Source organism: Setaria viridis, chromosome 7 (genome assembly GCF_005286985.2).
Source record: "Setaria viridis chromosome 7, Setaria_viridis_v4.0, whole genome shotgun sequence".
NCBI classification, from domain to species: Eukaryota; Viridiplantae; Streptophyta; class Magnoliopsida; order Poales; family Poaceae; genus Setaria; species Setaria viridis.
Genome location: NC_048269.2, coordinates 18,656,386 through 18,675,970, shown reverse-complemented (window position 1 = coordinate 18,675,970; position 19,585 = coordinate 18,656,386). Strand labels below are relative to the sequence as shown.

Below are 19,585 nucleotides of genomic sequence, written 5' to 3'. Positions count from 1 at the left end.
CATCAGGCAAGCAGCACAGAAAGAATGCATTTCCATCAGCATCCGCAGTTTGGTAACATTAAGAGAGTAAGAAACAAAACTAATATTTTCACTAAGAACGAAAACCATAGGTCTCTGACTATCATCACGATAGTTGATAGGGACACCTAATAAACAACCCGGACAAAGAAAAAAAAATCTCTTTCCTCCTGAATTACAGAGAGCTCGCAGAGACAGACACAGGACACCAGTTCTTATTACTGCTGAAGCTTACAGTAATATGACACGCACACATCCAAGGACACCAAAATTGCAAGCAGTTGTATGAAAAACTCAACATGTTACCTTACCTTCCCGCTTTGCCTCTCGATCTACAGCAAGAACCCTCTACAATTGTACCCTACTGTAACGCATCTACGACTCTGAGCACACGGTTCTGAACAAAAGGCCAGAGCCACATCACCTCGCCGGATTCAGTCGAGGAACCCGGTTTGCCGGAGCACGGCGTCGCGCACCCGCCGCAGGTCTCGGCCCTTGAGCGTGCGCCCGGCGCCCTCGAGCATGGAGAAAGGCGCGGTGGGCCCGGCCCCACCAGCGGACGAGCGGGCGACCATCTCGTGCGGGGGCTGCATGGTGGCGTCGCCGCGCCGGAAGTCGTCGTCGTCGTCGTCGAATTCGTCCCACCGGCCCATCTCCGGCTTCCGGGGCGGCCGGACGGGCACCCTCACGGGCGCCGACTGGTGGTACGGCGGGGCTGCTGGCCCGGCGTTCTTCGGCCTCGCGGTCGCCGGGATGGCCCGCGCGGCGGAGTTCGGGGACTGGGTGGGCGACATCGCGCCCCCGCTCCCGGTCCCGGTCCCGGTCGCCGCCGCCGCCGAGGCCGAGGCCGAGGCGGCCGCCGCCGCGATGGTCGCCTTGCGCCGGAGCAGCGTCCCGGCGCTGGCGGCGGCGGCGGCGGCGGCCGTCCCTCCCCCTCCGGCGCCGCCGCGGACCAGGAGGCGCCTGTCCCCCTCGTGCATCGCCAGCGCGGCGAGGAGGCCGAGGTGCCCCTGCGCATGCGGCGTCCCCCGGCCGGGGCTCCTGGGCGGCGGCGGCGCGGCGTCCGGCGACGAGAAGAGGAAGTCGTCCTCGTGGAGCTCGTCCCCGGCGACGAACGAGGGCTCCGTCGGGGACGACGAGGGCGTCGACGGCGACGAGAACATCCCCATGAAGCGCTCGCCCGCCGGCGACCGGCGCGTCCGGTACTCGTCCATCGCGCGCTCCGGTCCCCCGGGGTGCCCGCTGCTCAGCTGGCCTCGTCTCGTATCGGGGCTCCCAATCCCAGCGGCGGGCGACTTGGTGTGGGGAACGGAGGAGAGGGCGATGCGTCGTCGTGGGGGTTTGGTTTTTATGGGCGTCTGCGCCGCGCGAGACCCACCGGGCGGGGGGGCGGGGAGAGACGCGGGCGGCGGGCCCGCACGCACGCTCGCTTCGTTCGGTTCCTCGGCTTGGCGGAACACGTCCGGGGGGTGGCGCGGGCCGTGGCTGCTACGGAGGGACGTCGGGGGAGGGAAGAAGATTGGGCGCAGGCGGTTGGATCTGTCAGGTGTTTGCACATTGAATGAATCCGTTGTTTTTAGATTTTGGATCAGGTTCTGCGAAAGGCCAGACCCGAAATTCGGCAGGTTGGTGGGGTTTGTGGATAACGGGACGAGAGACTGATCATGGAACCACAACGTTGGGTGAATTTTTGGGAAGTAGATCGTGAATGGTCGGAGGGTTTTGTTTGGGAAAGTAAAAGGCTATACGGATAACCACGATAGTTTTGGCGTGCACTGTGGAATGCTGTAAAATTTACTCTTTACAAAAATAAATAGTAAGGTTTATACAATGTAATCACTCTATTTCAATTTCCAAGTGCAAACAAAAGTTAGGTAAAAGGAGCCTTGGATTATTTCGAAAAGCTGGTAGTGCGTCACGCCTCTATTCTGACGATAGCCGTCGGTGTAACACAGACACGTGATACAAAGAGGAAGATAGCTTAGGAGAGAAGGATCCTCTTTCCCCTTTCCATTTCTCAATTAAATTTTGGCATAGCCTTCAGGCAGTACAGGATCGGCTTCTATAACTACAAGCCAGATACTGTTTTGTTTTATTGGGCCTTGCACGCACGCAACTCCAATCACGACGAGACACATCGCATAACCGAACTTTCCGCCTACACCATTGGCGCAAGCTTCCTTTTACGCCTTCACCTCTACTTCAACCTGTGCCACATGCGAGACATGGCGCCGGGTGGTTATCGAGCAGGAGAGGTTGATTTAGAGAAATAGTAACGGGGATGAGCGATATCCATAAAAAAAGAGGCAGGAGACGTCCGTGAGCTCTTTTGTATCGTGCTTCAAGAAAATATAAAAAAAACATCTTATGGACCTATATTGATTTTTTTTGATAAAGTGAATGAGAGTAGATAGTATAGCTATAAAGAGATCCCAAAAGATATACTCATATACGAAGATGGTTTCATCGGAGAAATAATATAATGGCTCAAATTTCCTCTAGCAGGTAGTCGAGGGTCTGTTTGGTTTTAGCTCAACGCTGCCACACCAATTGCAGGCGTGCCAACGTGCAGACAGGCCAATTCTCATGCCCACAGTTCGCCAACGTGCGGGCAGTTAAATGAATTGGCAACGTGCAGGCGCGGGCGTAGAAGGAAACGGCGGCCAAATACGCGTGGCCAATTCATTGGCGTGGTGCGGTTTGGCAATAAACCAAACAAGCCCATAGTGCAAGCTGTGGGGATACCAGCAGGAGGGGTCCTACTCCTTTGATCCTTTCTTAAATCCATGGCGACGAACGGGAGGAAGCAAACTTCAAACAAGATGGTGGAGTAAGCAACAGGGCGTGCGTAACACTAGCTCCGGATATAAAAATATGCGGGTCAGGATCTCATATATTTCCTCCCAAGTCTTGTTCATATGCCCCCTCGCCGCAGGTCCGCTGCCGCAGCGGCGCCAAGCACCGCTGTTCGCGCAGGGGTCCCCATTCGTCCCTTCCTGCCGGGAGGCGACGTGGACGGTAGGCGATGTGGCTCATGCCTGGCTCGCCTCCCTATCCCGGGGACCTCAGCTGTAGGAGTCTCGTGTCTCCCATCTCCAGCCCTCCAGGGCTTCAGGGATGCACCGGGCGCGCGCCCGGACGAGACGCCGACCGCTGTCCGATCGCTTTAGCTGGGGTGTCACCTTCACGGTCAAGGCTCGAGAGGCGATCCCTGGCCACCCCGGGTGTGGGTGCGTCTAGCCAAGCCAAGTGAGCCAGCAGAGGCACTGAGGTAGTGAGCTCTGAGCATGCGCACGTGTAGTGTAGCCCGCGACGAGGTTCATGTTCGGGGGTAGGTCTCCATACACTGATAAGGGATGTAGGAATTCTCAAGAAGAGAGGAGCCGCGGTGCCTCCCCCCGGGAGTGAGTAAAAAGTTAGATCTACATTGGAACTCACCTGGATCGCCACATCTATCCTCCTGAGGAGAAGTTTGTTTGGTTTCAAACTCCGATTCAAACAGGAGGAGTACGCCATGCTAATGTGCCTTGGATGATCCACATCTTCAGGTTAGACACTTATGAGCACATTAAACTATCCATGTAGCTGAGAGCTCTCACAATATAGGCACAATAACGCAATTATCAGGGAAGTACTCTACTACTGAACTAATAGCCTATCGCGTGGGCGTCAAAGGAGGTCTGCTGCGCCAAAAAGCGAGAAAAACTTGGTCCCTTTCCTTTTGACGTCCCACGCCGCCGCACGGGGGGACATGGGACCCCGCAGCACGAGCGTGCCTGCAAGATGCCGAGATCCCTGTTCGCCTGACATCCCCCTTGCGGTTTGTCGCGGCGGCGCGGTGAAAAAAAAACGTGATTTTTTTTTTTACGGCTGGGCTCGACCCTGGTTACTAGCTTAACTCTATGGTCTCTGCGCTTGTTTACATGCGATCGATCCAACCTCGCCCTCGCCTGGACCTGAACCTGAAGTCTCAATCAGATAGTGTTATCGGAGCACACCTTGGCGAGAAAAAACTCAGGTCTCAACAGCGACGACAAGGTCTCAATCATTTGCCTGCGGGGGGTTCAGGCCAAATAACAACACCTGCTCCGCTAATTAATCTACATAAGCCCGACCGCAACCTCACCCCTGCTAATTAATCTACCTCCATCATTAACCTGTCGCGGTCGTGTGAATGACGTGCTCATGCTCCACGGAGGCGCCGCTCCGGGCCTCTGGTCCCAGAGACATCGGCGTCAGGCTGCAAATGTGTCTCCCCTCTCGGCTCTCGCCCTGTCGCCCAGCACGACACCGCGCGCTCTGCGTACGGCAGGGTGCAAATGGTGGTTTGCAGCGTGTGGTTTTATCGTGCAAATCCTGCTCCTTCCTGACCTTCCACCACATACTAGGGTTTTCGTGATGCGATTGATTGATTCTTACTCATGCCGGTCTAGAAGATAGCGTAGCCCATTGCTGGAAGTGGACAGTTGAATGATCGGATCAGATCATGTCTGTCGTTTATGGGTCGTCGTGTAGATTGATCATTGGATTGTGAGCGCTCCGAGGCTCTGAGCATTATTAGTTATTGATACTTATAACTTTTATTAGTAAAATTTACAACAACGACAGTTTGGCCGAGTGGTCTAAGGCGCCAGATTTAGGCTCTGGTCCGAAAGGGCGTGGGTTCAAATCCCACAGCTGTCAACGTTTTCTTTTCCTTTTTTGTTTCGTTTAGTTCACCTCGTTTTTCCTACTGCGCGTCCAGATCTCAGTGATGCCATCATCTAATAATTCCTTTTTTTTTTCCTTTTTTTTGTTTCGTTTAGTTCACTTTATTTTGCCACTGCCCTCCCTTTGTATATGTTCGTCGAAGTTCTTCTATGCATACAAGAGATTTGGGTGGGGATGCACAGAGCTTAACTTGTTCGAAAACGTAATTAATTCGTTAAAGAAGCACAAATTTAAAGCTGCTATGTATCTTTACTTTATGCAAAAAAAAGAAGCTGATATACATGGAGATGCAAAGTGTAAACTAAGTAGTAATTGTATTTTTTCAAAAAGGCGGTGGGAAAAAAGAGAAGACGATGCAAGTATCCAAGCATGGTGTGGAGACGCGCATACGGGCCGTCGGGGCCGAAGTTGCCGAACATGTAGACAGAGACACGAGCCCAGTGAACGACCCGTGCTGGGCTATCTCTATCTGATTTTTTTTTGCGAGTATATCTCTATCTGATTATTCATCCTTCGTTCATTTTTTAACGAGTCAAGAGGTTGCATTAGCATTAACTATCATGGTTTTACCATGCGTATTAAAATAACAAAAGAAAAGGCTGCTCAAGTCGCAGAGACTTGCCGCGGTCAATAACAAATGCGAAGAAAACAAAAGCTTTCCCGCCGGCGGCAATAAACAACCGAACAAGGAGGACCGGAGGCGAACGAGAGCGAAAATCAGTCCAAGATCCGCACCAACCGAAAGCTCTTTCCCTGCGAGACACCCAGCCCAGAGTCCAGGGATCGATGGAGCCCGATCCGGTGGCGCCGCCAGCTGGGGGCACCGCGGCGTCTGTGTGGCCGCCGCCGCAGCCATCGTCGTCGCTGATCTTCCTGGGCACGGGCTGCTCCGGCGCGCTGCCCGATACGCGGTGCCTCATCAGGGCGTCCACGCCGCCCTGCGCCGTCTGCTCCTTGGGCCTCTCCCTCCCGCCGGAGCGGAACCCCAACTACAGGTGCGCGCAGTACGGATACAGGCATACAGCCTACAGGCAACGAATTCTTGCTTCAATCGACATGGAGTTAGTTCATTTGGCAACAGTATTCTTTTTCACAGAATAAGTAGTCAGTCCAGTGTGAGTCCCTATTAGATACAAGAGATAAGGCCTTGTGCCCTTGTGATAGACTACTGCCAGGACGATGGAATCCACAAGTAACAACATGTCTGTTTGCCTTCAGGCTGAACACTTCCCTCCTGATAGACTACTGCCATGACGATGGAACCCACAAGTACATTCTAATCGATATTGGCAAGACCTTCAGAGAACAAGTTCTCCGGTGGTTTGTCCATCACAAAGTTCCTTCAGTTGATTCGGTTAGATCTTTGACAGTGCATTCTTTTCTGAAAAACAACTGATGCTCACCCTCTCAGTTCTAGTCTTGGAAGCAGGACTAAGAGGGTTCTGTGCAGTGCAGATCATTCTGACTCATGAGCACGCGGATGCTGTCTTGGGCCTTGATGAAGTATGGGTGGTGCAGCCAAGAAATTACAGAAACGAAATTAAGCAAATTCCTATTTTTCTCACACAATTCGCAATGGACAGGTCCATCTTCATCTTATGCTTTTCCAGTGAATTGAATAATACTCCGTACCGGATTAGTCACCAACACAACGTATCCTGTAATAATACCAGCCGCCAATTTTACAGTATCACAAGAAGATTCCCCTACTTGGTCGAGCAGAAGCCAGAGGATGGCGATGAAGATGCCCAAGCTGCAAAGATTGACTGGAAGATAATTGAGGAGGATGTGGAGAAACCATTTGTAGCATCCGGGCTAGAGTTTGTGCCATTGCCGGTAATTTTCAAGCTGTTAAACATTGCTTTGATCTTGTTACGCTACGTGTTTGCCTCCTGGATTGGTCACTTAGCTCGCTCTATTCTGTTCAGGTAATGCACGGAGAGGGGTATATTTGTTTAGGCTTTTTATTTGGGAGGAGAGCAAGAGTTGCATATTTATCTGATGTCTCGAGATTTCTACCTAAAACTGAGCATGGTAAAACAAATTCTTGGTCCATAATTCTTTGTTCAGATAATTAGAATGCTTGTTCTCACGGATCATAGAGAGGAGCATTTGTAACCAATATTGACTTTTCTTCACTAACATCTGTTAAAAGGATTCATTTGTAAACAGAAAGATGGTACTAATCCGTTCAATTGCATCCAAAATTATCGACATTATTTGTGAATGTAGTTGATAATGTAGCAGGTCGAAAATCATAAAATCTACACACCAACTTTAGTGATTTCATCTGATCAAATTCAAGGGTATCACTTTTCAGTATGTTTCTCAGAGATCAGAGTCTTAGTACATGTCAGAATCAAATATTATTCACCTAGGGTGCAACTCACAGTCTCACATGACGAAAAATCTAGCTTTTTTGTAGTTGGATTCTCTTGATTCCTGCATATTTTATTGCTCCATATCACTGAATGGAATACAATACTGAATTGCCGATGCTGAGTCTTTGGCTCTTTGCCTCTAGCTATTTCAAAGACTGGTGCTGGACAACTTGACCTTCTTATACTAGAAGCAAACGCTTTGCATGGAGTGGTAAGCCTGTCCCACATTGCTTGCCATCAGAGAATACAAACTTGCTTCCAAATGCTGTCAAATATGTTGATAGTCTGACACAGACTTCATGTTCTGAACAGGGAGATGCTTTCAGCACCCATTTAACTCTGAGTGAGGTTATGTTTCAAGGACTTCTTAATATTTGTCTTGAAGTTTTTAAATCACATTTGCTTAATAAACTGTCAAGTGTTTTCTTGTGGGGGAAAACAATATGTTCTTCAGCATGAAACAACGTTCCATTTTTGCAGACTCTTGATGCTATCAAGAGGATCCGTCCTAAAAGGGCTCTGTTGATTGGAATGAGGCATTTTTTTGAGCATCAGAGAGAGAACCAGATGTTGGCAGAATGGTCTATCAGGTACGTCTGTGTGTAGCTGCTGCAACAGTTATTCTTCCTTTATTTTCTTTAAGCCTAAACGCCTTGTCTCATGTGTAAGCTTGTATGATTATAGTGAAGGAATACCGGTACAACTGGCTCATGACGGTCTGCGTGCCTTTATAGACCTCTAATAAGGTATACAAGGTCGCTATGCAATATTCGAGGAATATTGAACTTTGTTGGTACCTTTGAACAATTTCAATGATGTTATTGCAGATTTCAGCATCCATATCTCTGTTGCTGATTGAATGAAGATCCGTCATAGCAATTCCAATAGTTTAGCAATTATTTTGTGATTTTTATGTATACAACAGATTGTAAGTTTTCTCATGTTGAAGTTTTTTATACACAAATAGACGTCATTAATTAGATACCATATCAATGTCAGTAACTGACAAGTAAATAACAAAGGATGGTGAAGTAACAAGTTACATGGATGTATAGTATGAGCTTTCAAAGTACCTTATTTGTTATGAGATTCCTTGAAACTCTCTATCATGGTATCAGTATTTTTTTTGTTGGAATATTTTTATTATCTCCCTTTTTAAAAAAAATTATCATGGTACAAGTAACCTATCTATACTCATTTACAACCAAGAGACCAAAATGCTCACATAGTTTGTATGATTATTAACTTATATGAACCAAAAGTTCAAATCACCTTGTTGTAACACAGTTGTATGAAAGAGCTGTGCGTGAAATGCTTCCTCTTTACCAATTTGATATTTAAAGTTAACTAATTAAGTTGAAAAGACACAAATTACGTTGAAAGATACATAAAAGACGCTTTGCTTAGTTGTTTCAATATTAATATCGCAAATGATTATTTTCTTAAAAAGAACATTGCTGCAAAGGTTTTGAGTTTTCGCACAATGTCATCTTTTTTTTGTTATTTCTCACAACCAGCTGTTGAGAAGGTCTGCCTCAAGAATCTTTAAAATGCTACTTCCTCCGTTCCAAATTGAGATCGTTTTGGCTTTTCTAGATTCATAAATATTATTATGCATCTAGACATACACTATAGCTAGATGCATAATAATATCTATGAATCTAAAAAATCAAAATGACCTACAATTTGGAACGGACGGAGTACTCAATAGTATCCAACTTTCGTAGAAGAAGCACTCTATTTTTCTATCCCGGATTTATTTAAACTTCTAAATTATCCATAATTCGGTTCACTTTGTAAAGCGAGGCCGTTGAAGTGTTTTTTTTCGTGGCATGAGTGATTTTGACTAAAGTCGGCACAGTTTCTGTCTGAGGATAGTGACATGGCAGTGGTCATGGCAGCTCGGTTGAAACGCACGGGCGGGCGGGCGCCACGGCCGCCTTGACGGGCGCAGTCACCTGCCCTCGAGTGAAGTGTCGGCGCAGTAGCTCGGCGCGAAATATGAAGTAGATCTGCCCTGGCCGCAGCTCCTCGCCGGCGGTTACCAGCCTGGCGGAGCCCTTGGGCTCATACTTCCCTTCGGAACAACCAAGAACTGATCCAGCGATGGAGCCCGATCGAACACGTCCCCAGCCGGGGCCACCGCTGCCGCGGCGGCAGTAGTGTCGTCGTCGCTGATCTTCCTGGGCACGGGATGCTCCACCGCGCTACCTGACACCCGGTGCCTCATCAGGCCGTCCACGCCGCCCTGCGCCGTCTGCTCTACGGCCCTCTCTCTCCCGCCGGATCGGAACCCCAACTACAGGTGAGCCAGCCGCCCCTGACCTTCAATCGACAATGAGCGTGAATAATCCATTTCGCAAAAAGTTCAACATTTTTTTAGAGCACAAACAGTCAGAGTCCGTACCAGATATGGCCTTGCGTGCTCTTAGGTGACAAGATGCCATTTTGCTTTCAGGTTGAACTCCTCGCTCTTGATAGACTATTGCCATGACGACGGAGCTCACAAATACATTCTGATCGATATTGGAAAGACCTTCAGAGAACAGGTTCTGCGATGGTTTGTCCACCACAATGTTCCTTCCATCGATTCGGTGAGATCTTTGACGCTGTAACACCCCCCCCCCCCCTTCCCCTCCAAAACAACTTATTCTCAGTGTTAATCAGCTGAGCTGCTAAAGTTCCCTGCAATTCACGAATAGAGTGACTAGGAGGGTTCTGTTCAGTGCAGATCATTCTGACTCGAGCACGCTGATGCTGTCTTAGGCCTTGATCAAGTTTTGATTGTTCAGCCACGCAACGATTGAGATGATATTGAGCTGATTCCTTTTTTTCTCACCCAATTCACAAAAAGGACAGGTTCATCCTATGCTCCAAATCGTTCCTAGTGAATTTAGCAACCGTGTTGCATTAGTTATCAATGCAATGTATCATGTAGTACCAGCTGCCAATTTTACAGTGTTGCAGCAAGATTCCCGTACTTGGTGGAAGGAAAGCCAGAGGATGGAGATGAAGATGCCCGAGCTGCGCAACTGGTTTGGAAGATAATTGATGGTGATGTCGGCAAACCATTTGTATCATCGGGGCTAGAATTTGTGCCCCTGCCAGTAAGAATTTGTTTTGTGAATGGATTTTTTGAGCTTGTAATGTTTTGTGTCGTGAATTAGTGAGCTTGGTATTCTCTGTTCACGTTATGCATGGAGAGGGGTATATTTGTTTAGGCTTCTTATTTGAGAGGAGAGCCAGAGTTGTGTATTTATCTGATCTCTCGAGATTTCTAACTAGCACTGAGCATGGTATGATTTTTGTATCCTCCATCATTCTTTGTTCGAATAATTAGAATGGCATGAAATTTTTCGCTGTGTTTGGAAATAGTGTGATAATTAATATAAGCTAGTGTTACAAGGGCTATTTCTCAAAGGAGGGCTATAATAATCCGTTAAACTTATCATCCAAAATTCTTGAGTTTATTCACAAATGTGGTAGATCAGGATAATGTAGCAGGTTGTTTGTCTCAACTGTATTACAAATGTTATATGTGGGGTATTGAAAATCATGTAGATCCTGGCTCCAGTTGCCATCTGATAAAGTTCAACTGTAACAGTTTTTAGTATGTTTCTCATTACCAGGGTCTTAGCATCATGTCAGCTGTCAAATAGCAGGATGGGTGCAAATCATGAGTCCACATGGAAAAATTTATAGCATTTTTTTATGTAGGTGTTTTCTCTTGATATCTACATGTTTTATTGTACCGTGTCAACAGAATATGACTCTGATGCAGTATTTGCCTGCAGGTATTTCGAAGTCTGGTGCTGGACAACTTGATCTTCTTATACTTGAAGCAAACATTTTGCATGAAGTGGTAAGCCTGTGCCGCTGCCACATACTTTCCATCTGGAAAAAGACCCATAGTTGCTTTATCTTTCAGACAATTAAACTGCAAGTGCTAAGTATTTCATTCTAATATGAAAAGCCCATATGTTGATAGTCTGAGACTGAGTGTCTGATACAGACTTCATGTTCTGTGAACAGGGAGGAGGTCTTCGCAAAAACCATTTTACTCTGCATGAGGTTATTTTATTAGGACTTTTAAATATTTGTCTTGAAGTTTTTTCTGTAATCAGATTTGCTTAACAAACTATCAAGTATTTCTTTGGGGAAATATAATTTTGTTCCTCAATATCATGCTGTCATAATTCAATTCTTGCAGTGTCTCGATGCTATCAAGAGAATCTGTCCTAGAAGGGCTCTATTGATTGGAATGAACCATGAGTTTGAACATCACAGAGAAAATCATATTCTGGCAGAATGGTCTTGCAGGTACATGTGGTTGTTGAAACAATTATTCCATCTGATTCAAAATAGATAATGCTTAGGATATCGATATGCTTTTCAAGGTGAAACTTTGACCAACGATTTCTATGACAATATGACATTTCAAGAAAAGGTGATTACATATTTTTGGAAATACTTTTCATGGTGAATCTAATGACATCTTTCTTACGTTGTCAAAATATATGGAATTCCTTATATTGTTGGTCAAGCTTACAAAAAGTTTGACCAGAAAGAATCATGAAACGACAAATATTTTGAATTGGAGGGAGTATATTCCTCTTTATTTTCTCTAATGCCCTTGTTTGATACGGTAAGCCTGTATGATTGCAGAGAAGGAATACCGGTACAGCTAGCTCATGACGGCCTGCGTATCTTCATTGACTTGTAATACGACGTGTAGCTTTTTTCTTGGTGTCCACATTGAATAGCTTTAGTATTATCATTGCAGATTACATTATCATTTTAGATTGGACATCATTCATATCATATCTCCGTTGCTCATTTCATACGGGAACAAAGTTCAGACTGGATCGAGCAGCAGTCAAGTGTTTACTTTACCTTCCTTTGTTCTGTCTCCAAGCAACGTTCTTGTTCTATTGCTATTTTGTGCGATGGTGTTCAGAAATATATAAGCTCGCTTCATTTAGGCAATCAGTTGTTGAGATGGTCGTAACTGTAAATACTGCAAATGGGCATTACGGAAAAGAAAGATAATGTTGCAAATGTTTCGACTTGGGCATAAGGATTACCGCAGATTTGTTGTTTCACGCCAATGGCTATTTGAAAAAAAAATCAGTATTATTGCCTTTTATTGTTGCAGAATTTGTTGTATTAGTGGCTAAGATGGTTGCATACCCAAAGAAGGGGGGAAAAAACAGTTGGATCGTCTAAGTTACAAGCTAGGTAGGCCAGCTATTCGGCCCGCACGGTCTATGCAAGAACATAAAACAAAGGAAAAACAAACCAAGTCCATTCCTCTGCAAAAGGCCCGCTAAGCTGTCGGCCCAATCAACACCGGGGTTTTATCTCTGCACATTTCATCCGCTCCTCGCCTCGTCTCCCTCTCCGAACCCTAGCATTCGTTCTCTCCTCCCAGCCGCCGCCCCCGCCCCCGCCCCCGCCGCCGCAGCGAGCACGCGGTCGCAGCCATGGTAACGCCACCCCGCATCTCTTTCCTTCGTTGCGCCACCGTTGGTTCGTCCCCTGTGCTGATCCCGTCCTGGAATTTCTTGTGCGTGTGCAGTCTGGGAGGAAGAAGACTCGGGAGCCCAAGGAGGAGAACGTGACGCTCGGCCCCGCCGTCCGCGAGGGCGAGTACGTCTTCGGTGTCGCGCACATCTTCGCCTCCTTCAATGACACCTTCATCGTGAGTATCCCAAGAAGCTTGCATCCTTTTCGTGCTGCCACTGGTGGTGGTTCCTGTTCTAAGCGTGGCGTGGGACTCGGTGCTGATACTGTGTTATTTCTGGTTTCGTTCTTGCAGCATATCACGGATCTGTCCGGGAGGGAGACGATGGTCCGCATCACTGGTAATAAATCCTCTTCTGGAAACGCTGGCTTTTGTCATAAAGTTGGTATCGTTATCACTAATGCTAGTCTTGCTGGTTGTGTGCAACACTAGTGTAAAATCAACCACACTAGTAGTAATTGGTGCTTCTGTTGATCTTCTTTGTTATGTGAAGTGGGATCCTTGCGTATGACATTTGTGTTGTACTGAGTGGCTAGACCATGCGTTATGGACATGATTCATGATCATTTAGAGTAAGAGTTGCTGTTCTGGATTTGGAATGCTTGGTGCTCTTTGGTGCAATCTATATTTTATCTCCTGAAATGTTTTGTTGATGTTGTAGCTTGTAAGATAATAAGGTAGCTTATCATGTACTGGTAGCTAGGGGTGAAGGTTGGAATTCTTGCACACCTGGAAAGCAATTCAACGAGGTAGTTTTAATTTACATACAAGTGTGCCAGTGACTTGGTGGTTTAGCCTTGGGACTACTATTCTCCAAAGAGGACCATGCTAGGCCCTATATGCTAGGCGTTGTCCTTTGTTAGTATGTGCCATGACAGTCTGTGATGCTTCTTTGTTACAAAACTTCTGATACTTTGTTGCATTGAGGTATGTGTTGTATAGCCACAGGATATTGATTATCTTTTATTTGTGATATTACATACTTAAAGTTTGCTGTTTTAGTCACTGATCTTGTGAGTTTGCGTTGTATGCATGGCCCTTAAGATCGCCTCCCTTTTTCTGTGTGGGAGCGTGTCGAGTCATTGCCATGCAAAATTGACCACCAGGTTGCAGAGAGTTTTTCTCTGTAACTACTTCTCTTCCTGTTTCAGTTCCAGGTGTCTTCATCCTGGCATTGAGTTTCCTGTAGTGTATGGTCAGTAGGTAGTCACTGCTTTCTGCAATGCTCCTGCTGAGTGCATCACTCCCGCAACTCTTTGCCAAGTCAAATGGAGATGTCTTGGTTTTGGAAGTGAATATGTTTTCAGACAGAATTCCATGATTTTTTTTTCACCTGTATAGTTGTATCTATATCTATAGTAGGTAAGTAAAACCTTTTCAACTAAACCTCACAGTTGTCAAGTTTTATCCTGTTTAGTTATACAATAACTGAAATGTGTGACCAAACCATACAATCTCCCAGCCACCCACTTCTCTTCCTCCTTACCTTTTAAACCAGAGCTGGTGGTGCATGCTGTGACATGCTGCCAGCTGTATCCTTCGCGCAAGGTTGCAATGTTAACAAAGCCATCACAGATCTTCCCAAGTCACTTGTTCTTGCCATCAGTGTTTGATTTTTCTGGTTGTCAATATTATTTGCAAGTGTGCCTTTTAAGATGGTTTGCTTTCATTTTGTGGTAGCATGTCAAGCCATGTTAAAATTCACAAGATCTACCAGAGTTTTTATCTTTTCTTTGTCTGCACATTTAGTTCCAGGTGTCTCCATCTTAGCATTGCATTTCCTTTAGGAAGCGTCAGCATGCTGCTGCTCTTCTGTGTTGCCTCTCCATATCCCTTGCAAACCTTTGGTACATTAAGTGGTAGGCTTAATTGAAGTGAACATCACAAAGTATCCTTCTGTTTGAAAAGAATTTAGCTTTGCACCTTTGTCAGCCTTTTTATATGTATAATAATGGTATCCAGTAGATGGTAGTACAGAGGTATGTGCTTCTACTGGAGCAAAGCTGGATAATATTTCATGTCTTAAGCTTGTATCTTAGTGTGAATTTTCTTAGGAATTTGTAGTGCACTTTTTTCTTGATGGTTGTTGACAATGTGACTGGTCCTTGAGTAACTAAGCTGATCAGTGTATTTTACTAGATCATCAGAATAATTTCAGCTGGCTGATTGGTTTTGTTTACTCGGTCAACTTTACCTGATTAAGCTGCCTGTACTTTCTTTAACCTGATTATAACTATCCTATTTTGTTCCTTAATTCTGCAATCTGATTACTTCTACATCTTTGTAGCTTTGGTTTCTATTCACATTAACTTCGTTTGACCTTTTGGTTTATAGATGATATATGCTATGTTTTTTCCACTAAGGGCCTCGCCCGAATTTTATTACCAACAAGCAACGAAATTACAGAGTTTTAGAACAGACGTCACAGGTTCACACAGTGACTCTACACCTGAAAAGAAAGTAACCAGCATGACAGACACAAAGGGCTGACCCGGTTGGAGAAGAACATTCACCAGGGACCTACTCTGGATTACAAGAATTCCACCAGTAACTACCAGAAGAAAAGAGAAACAAAAGCAGCTCAACAGCTAGGGGGCTACTCTTTAGAAAACAGTGGGCGCGAGCTACCATCCTTTTCTTTCAACGCAGCAGCACCACCCCTGAACCCACGTCTTCCACTGTTCCTTCACGAGGATGGAAGTGCAGTGCCGCCTCCTTCAGCTCAACAGCTGGGGGGCTACTCTTCAGAAAGAAGTGGGCGCGAGCTACCATCCTTTTCTTTCAACGCAGCAGCACCACCCCTGAACCCGTGTCTTCCACTGTTCCTTCACGAGGATGGAAGTGCAGCGCCGCCTCCTTCAGCGCTTCTGCTCCCGCCTCCATGTCCTGCTTGTCATCCTGCTTCTGGAGGCCTGCCCAGTATGATATAAAAAAAGAAGCTAAGCAGACAACCTCTGTAGGAGGTTTAATCTGTTTTTTCTCAAAACAAACTGCATTCCTAGTTTTCCATATTGCCCAGCAGATTGCTGACAGGCCAGCAAAGTGAATATTTTTGTTTTGTGGCATATATCTCCTAACCCATTCCCAAAACTGTGTGAAAGTGGATGGTGGATATATGCTATGTTGGTCATGTATTTTACATTACAAGATATTTTCTGTAGTTGCCTTGCAATTCACATTAACTTTGGTTCCATTATAATTTTATCACACTTTGTCAAGTGCATAGATCCTTATAATCACACTTTGTCGAATGCTGTCAGACTTATTTTATATTACTAATTTACATTCACGATTTCATAATCTTTTTTGGCAGGTGGCATGAAGGTCAAAGCTGACCGTGACGAGTCATCCCCTTACGCAGCTATGCTTGCAGCTCAGGATGTTGCACAGAGATGCAAGGTACCGAGCTGCTAGTTCAAATATTGATTTGTCAACTGTTGTTTGATACTTACTGTGCATATGCCCTCCTTAGGAGCTTGGAATCACTGCTCTGCACATTAAGCTCCGTGCTACTGGTGGAAACAAGACAAAGACTCCGGGCCCTGGTGCTCAGTCTGCGCTTAGGGCTCTTGCACGTTCTGGCATGAAGATTGGACGCATTGGTGAGCATGCTGTTAATATTTTTTAATTAATAAGAAATCAATGAAGCATTTTATCTGCATTTGATGTTAGTGGTTCTTCCCTTCCTGTTTCTGTGCAAAATGCAAATTTGTCACACAATGGGATTCACACATTCTTATCCTCCGGTTTGCATGCTGCCACTAGTGTTCATGAACTCATACTTTCCTTTTTGATTTCGACTTAAGATTAACCGTTTCACCATCCCCTGTGTTGTTTGTTATGCAGAGGATGTGACTCCAGTCCCAACTGACAGCACGCGAAGGAAGGGTGGTAGGAGGGGAAGGAGGCTGTAATTTCGTGCAGAAGCAGACGCAACCTGGCCGTGCAACCTGTTTTGTGCTTTGTTTGTGATGCTAGCAACAGATTTCATGGATTTATAAGTTTTGAGCTACCTTGTATCGGATGGTCTTAACATTTTCCTCGTGAACGAGTTGCTGGCCTGCTTTTGGCTGCACATTCTCCATGTTATAAGTTAGCTGTTTTGTTAGTAATCTGCGAAGTGTCCCCCTCTTGTTTGCACACCAGAGTATCTACTTTCTCGACATGCAGACGTAGTATGATCGCTCATTCGATCGGCTGAGCAATACTAAGGTTCACTCCTTAGTGCTCGATGAAGCATGTGTGAAACTGCACGAGCGCATAGTTCTATGAAAAAAAGTTACGGACTTGCTAGCGTCCGGGCGCTAGCATCGGAAGGTGGTTTCCTGAAAAAATCTCACGAACATCAAAATACCTCATTGCTTTCATATCTTTGCCATATAGAAAAAAATACCCCACCGCAACATATATGTAGCATGTTTCGTGCAACATTCAGCTATGCTATTTGTTGCAGCATTGTAAGGTGCAACATCCCAAACCAACTATTGTAATATCTTAAATCACTATATGAAACATCAAAAATCATCTGATGCAACATCGCTAATTTTACTATCGCATCGTTTCGATTCCAGAACAAAATCACCGTCTATCAGCCATGCAACATCAAAGTATCTCCAATGCAATATCTCAGGCTAACTATTGTAGCATCAAAAAATCGAATGTGGAAATAAAACAAACTAAAAATCAACCTCGCAACGTCAAAGATCATCTCGTGCAACATTTGCGAACACCCAACATCTCCAATCATCCATTGCAACATTGAAAAAATACAATATTCTTGGAGAGAGAGATAGGGAAGACGAGAGGAAGGAGAGGGCATGGCACCCTCACCGGCAGAGGGCCGTGGTGATGAGAATGCGAGCAGCTACATCTTGCTCCTTCTTTGTCGCCTCCTGTTGCTCCACTGCCCCCAGGGGTGAAGCTAGAGCATGGACGATCTGGGTGCACACTTCAATACGTACATGTATAAAAATCTATGTCTAACCTATACAATGACAAAGCGGTAACGGAAAAAATGCTTATCTGACCAAATATTGTAGGAAAAAGTGTTAGGATGATTAGTGCACCGATATAATAAATTAAGGGATCAATTTACACCAATTAAAACATGAGGGACACTTCCAAAATACCTAAGAGATGAAAAATACATATTTCCAATTTTATTACACCAATTCCCCAATTACATGATTTTGTATATTACTCCAATTCCCCAAGTCTCAAATATTGATGGATCCTTTCTTAGTTGCCCATTTGTTGCAATTTGCAAAAGCAAAACCTCTAAATGTAGATCCTAACATTGCAATTTAAATGAATGAACCAGAATTGGTGACAAAAAAATTGAAACACTACCTTATTACTTCAAACAAATCGATTTGCACCCAAAATATTCGTGTAGAAAATTAGTTGCATACCATTAAAATTTGGAGCAAAACAAGATTCCGGGAGGATGCTGCAGCGGAGAGAAATAGAAAAGGAAGTTTACGAGCAGCTTGAGGCCGTGGGCACCGATCCGACGAGGAGGCGTGCTGCAGCGACCGACAATGAGTGAATGATGCCTCCCCATCTTTCGCCACTTGCGATTTGGAACCTGGGCGATGAAGTTTTTGCATTTTGAGCAACCGTAATTCGCGGGTGTCGTTTAGCTTTCTTGTGCAACACTGGTAGAAAAATGAGCATTAGTCCCGGTTGGAAAACCTCATATATCTTGGTTTTCCCAACCGGGACTAAAGGTCCCCATCTTTACTCCCAGGTCTTTCACCTGGAACTAAAGATCTCCTTTAGTCCTGGTTGGTAACACCAACCGGGATTGAAGGTGTCTCCACGGACTACAAAATTTAGACCAGGGACTAAAGCCTCTTCAGTCCCGGGTCCAAAAACAACTGAGATTTTGTTGAGGATGGAAGGTCGTTTTTGTACTAGTGCAACTCTTGCTCGTCATGTGCGCGACACACTTTGCTTGTTAGCAGACGGCCACTGGCCCGTCCGTGTGGGCTTTTTCTGTTACAATGCTTTGAACTGCCCCATTTGTTTATTGCTGCTATCCTGCCTGCAAAGAAAGTATGCAAGCGCATGGTGGTGCATGCATCGGAGTTCATGGAGTGCACAAGTGGTGAAAATTAAGTGCTAATCTCTAAAATTTTATTTTTTTTCTGTTGGTTGTGCACTCAGCAAGTCTAACGTGGCTTCGCCCCTTAGGGCATACTGCCCTAAGGCGGAATCACCTCCAATGACACTTGTAGCCGATCTGCTGCTCCAGAATTCGTCCCCAACGGTGGCGGTGGCCAACTACCGCCGGGTGCCTCACCTCAACGCTAGGAGCTAGGTGGAGATGTGGTGCCCGAGGATCTGGAGGCAGCCACGGAGCCTTACGTGGACTCGTCTGGTGGATCGTTGTGTGCTTACGTGGACTCGTCTGGTGGATCGTGGATGAAGCGTCCGGCGGGGGAGTCTGGCCTCGGACGTTTGATGCTTAGCATTACCGAAAAAGTTAAATACACACTGTATCACGGGACATGGGCTATCCGAAATGTTCCTATCCAGTGTCCCTCGAGGCTTGAGCACGTGAGACGAGTGAACCGCTGGGCTGTTCAGCCCGTGAGAAGCCCATTTCGCGTATCTGGTCTTTTCTTTACTCGGAGGCCTCCTACAAATGGATTTTTTTTTTAAAAAAGCGAAGAAACACAGCAAAACTTTTATTTTTGCAGGATACAAGAGCTTTGTCAGCCCAGTTTGGAGTAACGCTGATTCAGGAGTATTCAGGTTTTTACAAGTGAAACCATCCTCGCACATGAATGTGCTACTGAGTTGGCTTCCCTTTGAACAAAAGAAATAGAAAACCCACAAAAGGACCTGATTAGCTCTAAGGTTTCATGCTGAAGACCAGAAATTGGCGATCGATCCTCCGTCGCCGAGCGTAGATCCTTTGCGAGGGTTGTGAGGTCGACTTCCAGGA

The 19,585-nt window shown here is 45.8% G+C and overlaps 3 protein-coding genes, 1 non-coding gene and 1 pseudogene across 5 annotated transcripts; 4 read left to right on the top strand and 1 right to left on the bottom strand.

The window, feature by feature from the left end:
- Positions 1-2: 2 nt before the first annotated feature.
- On the bottom strand, positions 3-1,611 carry LOC117865257 (uncharacterized). Its single transcript, XM_034749414.2, has one exon. The coding sequence runs from the start codon at positions 1,230-1,232 to the stop codon at positions 453-455; it is 780 nt and encodes a 259-aa protein (XP_034605305.1). The 5' UTR covers positions 1,233-1,611; the 3' UTR covers positions 3-452.
- A 3,010-nt stretch (positions 1,612-4,621) lies between these two features.
- On the top strand, positions 4,622-4,701 carry TRNAL-UAG (transfer RNA leucine (anticodon UAG)). The gene has a single exon. It is a non-coding gene; the product is annotated as a tRNA-Leu (tRNA).
- Positions 4,702-5,359: 658 nt separating this feature from the next.
- On the top strand, positions 5,360-8,215 carry LOC117863439 (putative hydrolase C777.06c). Of its 2 annotated transcripts, XM_034747136.2 has the most exons (10): positions 5,367-5,723; positions 5,947-6,082; positions 6,184-6,311; positions 6,417-6,564; positions 6,657-6,762; positions 7,253-7,320; positions 7,422-7,457; positions 7,590-7,699; positions 7,794-7,855; positions 7,937-8,215. In XM_034747136.2, the coding sequence occupies exons 1-9, from the start codon at positions 5,515-5,517 to the stop codon at positions 7,849-7,851; spliced, it is 999 nt and encodes a 332-aa protein (XP_034603027.1). In that variant the 5' UTR covers positions 5,367-5,514; the 3' UTR covers positions 7,852-7,855; positions 7,937-8,215. The 2 variants fall into 2 exon arrangements, with proteins under 2 accessions (XP_034603028.1, XP_034603027.1); XM_034747137.2 differs by lacking the exon at positions 6,657-6,762 and having other exon boundaries at positions 5,360-5,723; positions 7,264-7,320.
- Positions 8,216-8,991: 776 nt separating this feature from the next.
- On the top strand, positions 8,992-12,006 carry LOC117863441 (putative hydrolase C777.06c; annotated as a pseudogene).
- A 429-nt stretch (positions 12,007-12,435) lies between these two features.
- LOC117863440 (small ribosomal subunit protein uS11y) lies at positions 12,436-16,745 on the top strand. The gene is made up of 6 exons (XM_034747138.2): positions 12,436-12,595; positions 12,688-12,810; positions 12,928-12,973; positions 15,947-16,032; positions 16,106-16,235; positions 16,480-16,745. The coding sequence occupies exons 1-6, from the start codon at positions 12,593-12,595 to the stop codon at positions 16,545-16,547; spliced, it is 456 nt and encodes a 151-aa protein (XP_034603029.1). The 5' UTR covers positions 12,436-12,592; the 3' UTR covers positions 16,548-16,745.
- Positions 16,746-19,585: the final 2,840 nt, after the last annotated feature.